Source organism: Gallinula chloropus (genome assembly GCF_964237585.1).
Source record: "Gallinula chloropus genome assembly, chromosome: 3".
NCBI lineage: Eukaryota > Metazoa > Chordata > Aves > Gruiformes > Rallidae > Gallinula > Gallinula chloropus.
Genome location: NC_140087.1, coordinates 111468027 through 111480719, shown reverse-complemented (window position 1 = coordinate 111480719; position 12693 = coordinate 111468027). Strand labels below are relative to the sequence as shown.

General features: G+C 44.8%; 1 protein-coding gene across 1 annotated transcript; it reads left to right on the top strand.

The window, feature by feature from the left end:
- Nucleotides 1-934: 934 nt before the first annotated feature.
- LOC311190564 (cytosolic 5'-nucleotidase 1B-like) lies at nucleotides 935-7763 on the top strand (the record flags this gene model as incomplete). The annotated part of the gene is made up of 6 exons (XM_084262523.1): nucleotides 935-1060; nucleotides 1143-1310; nucleotides 4309-4438; nucleotides 4919-5041; nucleotides 5737-5921; nucleotides 6876-7763. 6 exons carry the CDS (start codon nucleotides 935-937, stop codon nucleotides 7212-7214), a joined length of 1071 nt encoding a protein of 356 aa, XP_084118649.1. The 3' UTR covers nucleotides 7215-7763.
- Nucleotides 7764-12693: the final 4930 nt, after the last annotated feature.

Genomic DNA, 12693 nt, shown 5'->3' with positions numbered 1-12693 from the left:
AAGTGTGTCCGCAGAGGCAGCCATGAGCATTTCAGATAGAACTATGTATTAGATGAGCAGCCCATGGCCCTGTGTGGGATTCTGGGGTTTAGAAACCAGATGCCAGGATAACAGTTTATCAAGCACACACAGCATGCACTTTCCAAACTGCAATCCAAACTGCTGTTTCTAAATGGTACTTTCAGAGTTGCTGAGTGGAAAAAAAGGACCGGAGGTCACTGACACCCACCCTGGTTTGATTGCTAGAAACCTGATCGCTGTATTACAGCAGAAATCTCCTGGAAATTTGTTGCAGCTAATAGGCAATTAAGTCGTTGCATCTAAATAATAAATCTCGAATGCTGTAGATAAAATGAATACTGGACGCTGTTGCCTAACGTTAAGCAGCTGCGTGCACTCGAAGCACTATGGAGAGGACAGCAGTACTGGGTGCCACGGCCCGTGCTGGAAAGGGGACACCGCAGGTCCGTGCCCCGCTGTCCCCGGCGGGGTGCGGGGAAGGGCTGCGGCTCCGGCACCCGCTCAGCCCACGAACCGCCCGATGAAACAGATGCTGCGGCCATGATGGCCCTCGGGGTGTGAGATGCGGGGCGGCCACGGGCCCGCTGCCCCACGGGGCCGGTGCTGCGGGAACAGCGGCGGGCAGCGCCCTTCCGAAACACCGCCTCGGGCGCAGCCGTGCCGGGGGCGGGCCGTGCCGTGCCGTGCTGGGGGAGGGCAGGGCAGGGCCGCGCCGGGCAGCCCCGGGTGCGGCAGAGCGAAAGGGAAAGCCAGCGCCCAGCGGACTTCCCCCTGCCCGAGCGGGGCGGAGCGGGGCGGGACGGCACGGGACGGGACGGGTGGCCACCGTTATCGCTTCCCGGTCGCCCGCTCCGGGTCCGGCCGCCTCCGCTCCCCGGCCGCGACGCAGCCCTGTCCCCTACGGCCAGGCACCATGAGCGGCTCCGGCGAGACGCCCCAGCCCAGCGACGCCGCGGAGGTCCGGCTGCAGGAGGCCGAGCGGGACTGGGCGGCGGCCAAGGCGTTCTACGACAACCTAGTTTCCAAGAGACCCCGACCGGTAAGTGCGGGCGGGCGCGCCGTGGTGGGGGGTCCGGAGGCCGGGGGCTGTCGGCCAGCGCTACCCTCCGCTTGCTCCCCAGCCCAAGCCCCAGCACGCCATCACGGTGGCCGTCTCTTCGCGAGCCCTCTTCGACCTGGTTGAGGAGCGTCGGATCTACGAAGAGCAAGGGGTGGAGAAGTACGTGGAGTACCAGCAGAACAACGAGAATGTCACCCTCAAACCCGGACCGGCATTCTACTTCGTCAAGGTACCCGGGCGGGGGCGGGCTGGCCCGCGGGGGGAGGACGATGGGCCGCTGAGGATGCTGCAAAGCCAAATTTCGCGAAGAGGAGGAGCCTGACGCCTCTTTGGGCGGAGATGGCCCTGCCCCGGGAAAACGTTTTGGGCACTTGTTCCCTTGGGGGTGAGCTGGCCTCGGCCGGGGAGCCCGGCATCATCCCCGCATCTCACTGCGATGCCCTGCAGCCAGCCCTCCTCTCCCCCGTCCCCCCTCTCCCCTCCCGCCGGCATTAATGCTAAACCCCTGCGGGAGAGCACGTACTGCTCGCGTCACCGGGACCGGAGCTCTACCCCCGGCCTCACGGTTTGTACCCCCAGGCTCTCGGGGATGCGGGTGAGGCGCTTTCTGCTGCAGAGAAGAGACACCTTCCTTTTTTCTTTAGGCTACTTTCAGTTAAGATAGGACCCCAAATTGTTGTAAGCTTGTTGCAACATACTCCCCGCACCCCCCCAGAATCCCTCACAAACCAAAACCGTCTTAGTTCCTCGTTCCATTTTTATGTCTCACATAATAGGACTACTAAGATTAAAATCAGCATTCATTCAAAATTATTTTAATTAATTTATTCAGAAGTGAAACTTTTTTTAATTTATTTTTGGTCAGCTTTAAATTTTCTTTTTTGTTGTTGTTACCCTTTAAATTGTTCTTGAGGACCAGCAAAAGAAATAGGCCCTCGAGCTGGGACGAGTTTTAAGCAGAGGTGAAATGGAATATTTTGCTTTCATTGCACAAGATAAGAGAAACGGCCAAGGTAAACAGCCTCCAGCATGGAAAGCAAGTGAAATTACAGAGGGGAAAAAAAAAGGACAAAAAAAGGGAAAAAACCTAAAAATATGTCTGGTTTTGAAGAACACAGATTTTAGTGAGACTGACTTGCAAAAATGCCATTGACAGGATTCATTTTATGTCCATGGAGAATTTTTCAATAAGCGATTTTAGACAGTTTATTAAATCATAATTAGCAGTCATATGTGCTGAAAGTAGAGTTGTGGCCAAAATGCTTCCTTCAGGTTTTAAAAGCACATTTTTGTTGTTTCAGTTTTAGTCTCAGGAAGTTACATTAACATCATTTTCATCATTGCTGGTCACTTTTTGGAAATACATGGTGAAGTTATTTATGTCAGTACCCATATTGTTCTAAATAGACCAGATAACTGTTAATAGAGTTAATAGCACAAGCATAGTAAAAGTGTTTCTAACATAAAAGCTTTGTCATAAAATAATTCACTTTGTGCATGAGTGAGGCTACGCTGACCAGTGAAGTTACTGCGTCTTTTCCTATCTGTAGCAGCTAGGGATAGCAGCCCTGATAGCACAGTCAGTTTTCAAGAGATCTGTTTGAGCTCAGTGTCAATTACAACTTTGAATACATTTAAGATTTGACTGTCCAATTCCTCACTCTTGGAAAATCAGAAGTCTTAGCCATTCCCAGCTAAGTGCACCTTGACATCTGTTCCCTTCCAGTATGCTCTTTGTGTTCAAATTCTTCATATTTTTTAAGCAATTCATAAATTAATTAGTCACAGGAATCATTAGGTCAGAGAACTGCAGGTTTGTTGGGTGATACTTTCAACTTGCAGACAAAGAACACAAAAAGAAACAAGATATTTTTGTTTGGATTCCTTTCTTGAAATATTTAAAACACTAGCTTAAAAGTCTAGCACTTAAGAATCTTAATCGATCTCCTTGGGCTGCAAAGTGTACACGCACTGGACAAAAAAATTCACCCCCCTCCTTCACTCTTACTTATTCTTTAATATTTTAATACATTTCCAGTGTTAGTAGAATTTTAGCAATAGAAATGCGTTATGACCACATACTAAGATTTTTTATTCCTAGGCCTTTTGAGTCTTCCCAAGCATGGCCACATGTGGCATGGCCATGATTTTTCAAGTGAGATTCCCAGAATGTAATTAATGAAATCCATGTTTAAATTCTTAAAAACTGGTGTGGCTTTTTAAAGCACCTTAATGAAAGTCAACTCATCTTGCATTCATTTGATAATTCATTGTTCACTCTTTTGCCGTAAGCCCAAGGAATTCCACTCAAGGCCAAGATCCCAAAGTAGAGTGTATAAGCTAGTGCAAAAAGCAAATCTTACTCCAAAAGGATAGAAATCTAAATAACATGGGAGAACAGATGGACACAGAGAGAGATGAGCAGATGGAAAGTCAAGGAAGTAAGAATGCCAAGGTGTGGATATAACATCTATGTTAAGAAAAATCTTAAATGAATCAAAATCCTCTTCATTCATTGCAGCAATTAGAAATGTCCAAAGTAATCATGCTTGAGAAGATATGATTTAGTACTCATTACAGCTTATGACACCTGAACTGTGTCAGTAAATCTTTGCTTAAGTATGTGGCCCAATTTCATGTCTGTGCTTTCAAAACAAGCAGATGCACATGTAAATTCCTTTACACCTTCTCCTTCATTTCACAAGAACAATTCCGAGTGGACAAGAAAGTGTCTGCATGCTACTGTTCACCAGCGATGCTTCCTTAAAATACTTCAATCAGTTATGAGATAGAAACTTTTATGTTTCTGAAAAACAGACCTTTCTGTTCCCGGGAAAAAAAAATGTATTTAAAACAAACAATTCAAAGGGAAATTAGATAGGACAAACTGAAGTCCACCGTCCTAAGCTAAGAGAAAAAAAATAATAATTAAATGGGATTGTGACAGTGTTTAGGAATACATTGATTTATTCATGGTGCCCCAAGTCAAAGGATTTCCATGAGAAAGTTAAATTCTTTAACAGCAGAAGAAACTTGTGTCCCTTCAAATGAACCCAGTGACATGGTTACTGGGAGCAGCAGAGCTGAGAGGAATAAAACAAGTTCAGCAAGTCAAACCATCAAGTATTTACATTCTTCTTCAAGACAGTCCTATCGTTAAAACTGTAGTGATTAAGAAATGAGGCACATACCACTTGTCTATTGACTTCCATATTTTTAACATGCAGGCACTGATGCATGTCAATACCCGGCTTCTTGAGCTGTACCCTGATGATGAAGAACGATTTGATATTGTTCTGATGACTAATAACCACGCCCAAGTGGGTGTGAGACTGATAAACAGCATCAATCACTATGGTAAGTAAAATAAACACTGCCTTGAAATGCTGCCTGCTGTTACATAATAAAATTAATTAATTAATTAGATTAAGCAGTTTCTTCGATACTGACACCTATTCCTCAGACGATGCTATTTATTTTTGGGTGTCAGCATAAGTGAGAGAGCATTAAACAGAATTAGTATCAAAACTTGTCAGGTGTGAAACTTAATTTCTGAAGAAAAGTCCTTAGACTTTTCATTGTTTGGTATTTATGCCCCCTATACATACACATTCACAACAGCTTCCCTGCTGTCTTAGAGGGACTTGGTGTTAAATTCTCCAGAAGGAAGGACTGTGGTCAGTTTAAGTTGTCTAACTTGCTGGAATTGCAGCAAACAGATTTTTCTTTTTTTCAGTTTGCTCTCAGTTGTAGGCTACAGTCTCTTTCCACAGTTTCTTTCTATGGGTTTGTAATGTCAAGGCAGAGTCAAGCCTCGTTGTGTTGTTCTTACTTCAGGCTTAACAATTGAACGTTTCTGTATGACGGGAGGAAAAAGCCCTATTGATTACCTGAAGGCATACCTTACGAACTTGTACCTCTCTGCAGACTCTGAAAAAGTGCAAGAAGCTATAGAAGCAGGTTTGTTTTGACTTTCTTTTGTTATATATCCATTGAGCTTGTTAAAAAATTAGTATATTGGGTATCTTTTGCAGAAAGTAGTGCTGCTTCATCTAATGCAGAATGGTTTGCATTGCTTCAACAGTGCATGGTGCAAACTTAACACTTACTGTTACTTAATCAAATGAAATCCGGTTATTTATCTGTATCTTTCCTCACTGACCCTTCAGCCCAGAGATAATGACAACTTACCTCTCTACCTTTGTCACACCTTTCTGTCTTCTATGCTGCCAGTCTACAGGAAATGATCTCCCATACTGCCCTTCTCACCTCGATTCAACTTCTGTTTGAACAGTGTCATCTCTTTGATATGACTTAGAAAATACAGCTTCTGTGGTTTTGTTAAAAAATAGCAAATAGTTTGACTCAAGGATTTCCTTGGAGTTTCCTGCTTTGTCTCATTCGCAGCACACCTTGGGGACTGCCTTTGCACATTCTTATATGAAGTAGAAGGAAACATGCCTAAGAAGTTACATCAGTAGGACAGCTTCTATACATTTGTCTTACAGAGTGGCCATTACTAATTAGCTTTAGTGATCATTTCTGCTCACTGTGTGAAAAGGTCACCACAAATAAGTTGCTGGAACTGAACTGCTGGCAGTTTAATGAATGGCTGTGCCGGACATGCTAACTGAAGTTCTCTAATCCATTTTCAGGCATTGCATCAGCTACGATGTTCAGTGCCAACAAAGATGTTGCTTACTCGGATACACAGTTGAGGGTGGCATTCGATGGGGATGCGGTTCTCTTTTCTGATGAATCCGAACAGATTGTCAAGGAGCAAGGATTAGATAGATTTTTTGAACATGAACAGCTGAATGAAAATAAGCCTCTTGCACAGGTTTGTACTTGTTGGATCAGTGAGTTTTCAAAACATCTGTTTGTTTTGCATTGCTGCTGCATTTCTCCAGTTTCCCTGCGTGTATGTGTGTCTTCTTTATGGAAGATAATTGCCCTATTTATTTCCTTTTTCAAGGATAATGTTTAAAATGCACATTTCACATAAAAGAGCCAACCATTGCAGTCCCTTCACCAGAACCCCCACTTCACTGAAAGAGCTGCAGCAACTTACAGTTGTGTTTTAATTGTATCATTAGAAAAAGGAAAGGCTATAATTGATTTCCTTGTTTGGTTGTTTTTTTATCACATTGTGTAGGTAAGCACTGGGATATCCTGGTTATTCCCAAGCAGAATTATGCAGCTTGTCGAAGTAACACAAATATTTTAGCAGCAGCTTAAACTGAAAGACCAATTCTATTATTGTTAAATACGGTACAAATTCAGAATAAAAGCTTGATTTAGAAAAGTAATGGACAGTGCACTATATTGAAATTTGATCCAAACTATCATTTACTTCTTTTATCCAGAATGTAATTCTAATATTGTCATTAACCTGGAAAGAGTCCAGTGATATCTCTGTAATTACATCTCTTTCTGGTTTTCTGCACAGAAAAAAAAATCGGACCTTGTGATCCATAGTAAAAAGAGTTAATTGTTTTCAAGGAACATTTTATTAAAGACTATAACTACAACTTTATAAGTTTAAAAGAGATCTTGTAAACTTTAGTGAGAATCAGTTTCCTACTGCTCATACCATGTAGGATTGTGGTTTTAAATTTTTTTCTAACTTGTGAGAGTGCAGACCCATTCGGACACATTGCATAAGAGAATTTGCTGAGCAGCATAATGTTAGGGAAGGAATCCTGTATGTAACTAGGTATCTGGGTTAAAGCAAAACAGTGATTTTGGGATCTGTGGGCAAATACTGAATATGCATCTGGTATTTTGTACTCAGGGTCCTTTGAAAGGTTTTCTGGAAGACCTAGGGAAACTCCAGAAGAAGTTCTATGCAAAAAATGAACGATTAAATTGTCCTATAAGAACCTACCTGGTGACAGCCAGAAGTGCGGCGAGCTCTGGAGCCAGAGTGCTGAAGACTCTTCGTAGCTGGGGGCTGGAGATTGATGAGGCACTTTTCCTAGCAGGAGCTCCTAAAGGGCCCATCCTGGTGAAAATCCGCCCTCACATTTTCTTTGATGACCAGATGTTTCACATCGAAGGAGCGCAGAAATTAGGCACCATCGCTGCCCATGTTCCGTATGGCATTGCTCAGAAATACCACAAAGCTGCATGACCTGATAGCACCATTAGCAATAATGTTTTTAACTCAGCCAGCCTCTAATATACTAATAGTTATGTCTGAAAACCTCTACATTTGTATCTTATAAACACTATGCAGTCTTTAAAGGAAATATTTTAAAATAGGTTAAGATTTTAAGAGAATTATTTTAATAGCATTCTTAAGCAGTTTAGGTTTTTTGCCCATCTGGATCTAACACTGTGGTTTTGATACTGGGAAAAGATTTGTACTGTTTTTATAGCTTGGGACAGAGAGGACAGTTATATTTTCTAAAAAAAAAAAATATATTGATGGGTTATTTATAACAAAAACAATGCTGCAGTGCTGGTCCTTGATGGTTACATTTGAAATTGCGAAAAGCACAGTTTACATATAAGCGTTTACCTTCCTGTGAGTTGCTGCTTGAGGATGTGTGTGTTCAGTAGTTCTGTTATCACAAAGTTCCAGCTTCCAGTGCAATGTTGGCTTACTTGATCTTGTGTTTACAGCAACCCTTTATTTTTTATATTGTTTTCCTATTCTAATAAAGCTGGCTTTATGGAACATTGTCAGTTTTCTGTGCAGAGTTTTTAGCAAAATTGCCTATGCAGAGTTTGCATAATGGTTGTCTCTGTGTGTCTTGCCTCCTTTGAAATAACCACCTGCAGCCGAGAAAGAGCTAGAAGTCTCAAAGACACTTAAGTCCCAATAGATTTCAGTGAACTGGGTAGAAGTCAGAGTTGCATCTTGACAAAGAATGAAGCTTTAGAAGGTACCTTTGTAAAAGCAGAGAATCTACCCTAAATAATGTTGTTGATGGAACTCCTTGTTCACTTAGGATTCACAGCTGTTCTGTGATCTGCATGAACTTAGTCTGGCAACCTCACATGAGTTTCCAGGGGACGGGTGCCTGTTGCAACATGAGTTCATGTAAATTTATACCATAGGTCTATTCTACCTCTACTCACACTAAGTTCCTGTATCTCAGTGTCATCCATGTATCTGAGTGCCTTCCAAATGACACAACTAACATCTGTCAGGTGGTGTTCTCTTTTTCTCCCTAGTGGAACAAGTGTCCTGTTTTATTTCTGTTGTTGCTGTGTGTTTATACCAGAAGAGACCAAACCAAAGGAATGTGCTTTGCAGTGGGAGTAGAAGTTGGTGAAGGCTTGTGATGATCTGTGGTTCCTGAGGGAATTCACTCCACAGTCTCATGTTAGCCTCTGAGAAAGTTTGGTCTCTTCTGTCCAGATGAACTGTTCTATTATTCCAGAAAGGTTCTTTGCAGTAACTGTGACTTACCTCCCAGAAACACAGGCAATCTTTTAAATGTCCTGAGTCCAAGCCACAAAGTTCTTTGAAAACAAAGGCAAAAGTCTTGATCCTGTATGAAACTTGAACAGCGACCATTAGCAAGGTTTTTATGTGTTCACACCAGCATGTGTTATTGATGGGATGCACTACAGAGTGCTGGTGTACTTGGAATTTCAGAAGTGCTAAAAACTTTGTGCCCGAAATGTATCACATTTCCCAGACCAGCCAGGAGGTGAGGAAGACATGAATTGTCTGCCAGGATGGGAGAGTTACCTCACCAAACAGAGATTATAAAAGATGCTATTAGCAGATGTTTTTATGTGAGAGCTTGGAATCAGCAAGGAATCCAAAAATATTCCTTAGCTGTGGGATATAAATTGTATGTGTACCTTTACCACAGAAGTATGCTGCAAATTCCAGGAACATTGGTCCTGCCTTGTTGAAGCAGAACACAGACTGGCTTTTTCACCTCTACTCTGAGCTACAGATTTTGTTAGTCAGTGGAGACATAGCCGTTATTTTGTTGACAACATCCATGGGGATCTGACAAAGCCCATCTTGCCATTTTATTCCTTAAAAAATGTATCTCCTGTGCAGGTCCCTTGACCTTGTTTTATGGCAAAAGCAGCTTTCAGAAGAATTTGAACTACCTTCTTCCCTTTCTCAAAAACTTCTGCTCTGTTACCCCCCACGATGATCTTGTCAATGTACTGCAGGTGCTCTGGGGCTTCACCCTTTTCCAGCACAGTCTGGATCATGGCAGGTGCTGGGAATGCGTTTCCATCCCTGGGGCAATCAATTCCAGGTGTATTGGATGCCCCTCCAAGTGAAAGCAAACTGTGGCCTGCACTCTGCCGCCAAAGGGACCAAGAAAAATCTTCTAGCAGTTCAGTTGTGGAGTGCTGTTTGGCTGCCTTCAACTCCAGCTCATAGTGAAGTTCCAGCATGTCAGGCACAGCGGCACTCAGCAGCGGTGTGACTTCATTGAGGCTACAACAGACTACTTCCAGCCTCCACTCTCCACTGGACTTCTGCGCTGGCCATATGGGACTGTTAAAGGGTGAGTGGGTTCTGCTGATCACTCCCAGCTGATGAGTCAGCTTCTGGATGGGAATCAGGGAGGCTCAGTTGGTGCAGTATTGCCGCTGGGGCACCACTGTGGTAGCAATTGGCACCTGTGGTTCTTTGATGCTGAGCCGCCCCACAACAGAAGAGTTATCTGAGAGTCCAGACAAGGCAGAGATTAGGTTAATTTCAAGGGAGCTATTCCAAAAGCCCACCGGTACCCTTTTGGGTCTCTGAAATGCCCTCTCCAGAGGAAGTTTGCCAAGGATGCACAGAGGCTCTAGGCCAGTCACAATGGGGTTCTTTTCCTAGTCATTGCTACTTAGATTCACTTCAGCCCCCATTAGTCAACTGCTGGGATCCCTCTGTCACTCCAGAAATAAAAATGGTTTTCGGCTCTTCATGGCTTGATGGCATTAGAGTACACTGTGCACCAGTGTGTAACAGAGCCTTAGACCCTTGTAGTTCTCATGTGTCAGGCCACTGGGTCCACAAAGTCCAACAAACCTTAACCCTCTCCTCCACTTGGCTGTGGGCTGGGCCCCTCTAGTCCTGGTCATAGTATTCACTACTCACTTCTGGTAAATACCTATCAGAAGTCCCTATATTAACATCAGGAGTAAGATCAGCCCTTCTACTCCGTCTGGGGAACTTCCCACTGGAACAGCATCTTTGCTGGAAGAATCCCCTTCTGTCACAGTTTTGCCTTTCAGCTCATGTACCTGTGCCAGTAGGGTCAAGGTAGGCTTTCCACCCAACTTCTTCATGTCCTTTCCAAGGTCCTGCAGGTAAAACCACATGGTGCTTCATTGTGTGTGCCCTCTATATCCTCTGTCTTGAGCAGAGGAACATTCACTTCTAATAGCTGAGATACTGGTCCACACAAGTAGGAGTAGGATCTATTCTCTTGGAGTAGCTGGACCAGTTTCTCCACAGCTGAGATAAGGGAAGAAGAGAGGGTCTCTTCATAGTGCCAGAGCTGACCACCTGATACAATCCCCATTTGTCTGTCTCCATCTTTCCAGGTGATTACTGCCACTGAGTTGGCATACAGTGATGGTGCACTCTGTACAAACTTCTGCCTCATGGGCTGTCTGCACCAGACTTTGTCTGGATCTTTGGATAACTGATTTTTGTCTGAGTCATCATGTCTAGCACAGCTCTTTCTACATTCCTGCTAGCAGCTCTCCCATGGCCAGGATGAAAAGGATTTTGAGTGAGTGAACCTCAGTGGCCACTCCTGACTCCCTAGATAAGTTCACGTTGCCTTGGTCAAGGTCTGAAGTTAGTACAGGTGGGATCTGGGGACACAACATGAAAACAATGGCTGAAAACAGGGCTTGGGTTAAGGATTCTGAACAAAGTTGGCAGGTCTGAGGGGTCCAAGGGTCTCATTGCCAGCAACTGGTGAGGTCCTATCTGGGTGTGAGCTACTGGGTATTATGTGCATATGTGAACCACTAGCACACTGCAAACTGGGCAACAGGAAAAGATAAGCATCTGGTAAAACCCAGCATCAGAGATGATGCTTGAATCTCTGGGTATAGATATTAGATGGACTATTTAAGACATCAGTGAATGTAAGTGTGCTTGTGAGGTGAGTGAGTGTTTGCATGCATATGTTCTGACAGAGCATCCTTGCTACCAGATTGGGATGGCACAGACCACCTTGGTCCTGAAGTCCACTAAATTTGGTTACCTCAAACAGACTACCTCTAAAGCTAATTCTATTCAGCTGAAGCTCGTCTTAGAAGCAAGTGTTCAGAAGGACAGACTGTCAGCTCACATGTATGTTTAGTGTCCAAAGTAGCTGTCAGAGCAGGTACAGCCATAATGGCTTTTGTAATGCTCCACATACACACCCCATCACTTTTGCTGGCAACCTGCAGGTTGCTTATTAGGACATGCTTGGCTTTGTACTAACAACTCTGCTATGCTCACACAATCCAACTTGGTCCAGAGCCACAGAACCAGTTGAAATACCTAAGATAGAAATCTGATCTTGAAGGCAGCATGGATGTAGGTCCCAGCATGCCGCTCTGACACACTCCCTTGCTCCACTTACACTAGTACTCTAAGCTTTCCCAGAACAATTCATCCGCACAATGACCAGATAGCATGGAAAGGTCCATTTGCATACTAACTCTCCCAAACATGATGGCTGCTTCCAAACGGCCTAGTTGGGCCTCATGAGCTGTGGGAGAACCCTAGCCAGGTCCCAGCCTTGGGCCAAAACTCCATCATAGGCTGTTATAGCAGTACAACAGTGGAGATGTTGCATTCCTGTGCTGGGAGTCCTGCCTGGCACCGCCTCATCTACTGCTCCAGCAGCTGCATGTCATGTTGAAGACCCAAGACAGACAGAATCGAACATGGCTTTTCCAGGAGCATTTATCCACCATGAAACTGACTGGTAATGAAAAATTCCAGGTGCCCTTAATGCCTGTTTTTCCCTGTGATGGAGGTTTCACTGTGAGGTTGGTGCTACTACAAAATTCGGTGAGGTTGGTGAAATGCTCTTGGGCGAAATGCTTGGCTGTTGAACTTAAACATCGTTATGTCATTAAATTGTTACTGTTGTCTTCTAATTCTGAACTTGTTAGACCAGTCCTTGGTTTGGTTTTGACCCAGGCCTGCTAGCTATCTCCTGGAGAATGCCCATCCAAGTTTCAAGTCAGCAAGGTACAGAAAACAAGAACCAGCCTGGACGTTTCTGGGCTTAAGAGGCTGCACCTGCTTGCTTCGGCACTCAACAGCAGCCCCAGTACAGTTAATCGACAACTGCGGACTGTTGTGGAAAAGCCTTTGGACAGGTGGAGGGTCACCTGCTGCTGGGACAGCACACGGCCTTTGACTTTTCAGACAGGAAGGAAGCGGCAACCTGTAGGGGTAACTCCGACCATAACCCGCAGTTTGCTTTGGCGTTCCCGCGGGACCACCAAGACTCCGGCAGTCCTTTCAGGCCGTAGCTACCCAAGCACCCTCCGGCGCCGGGGAACCGCCTCCTGGGCGCCGGGACCCCGCCTCCTCCGCCGCAGCGGCCTACAATCCCCACAACGCCCAGCGGCCGCCCGGCCAATGCCAGCGCACCCCAGGGCCGAGCGGGCGGGGAGGC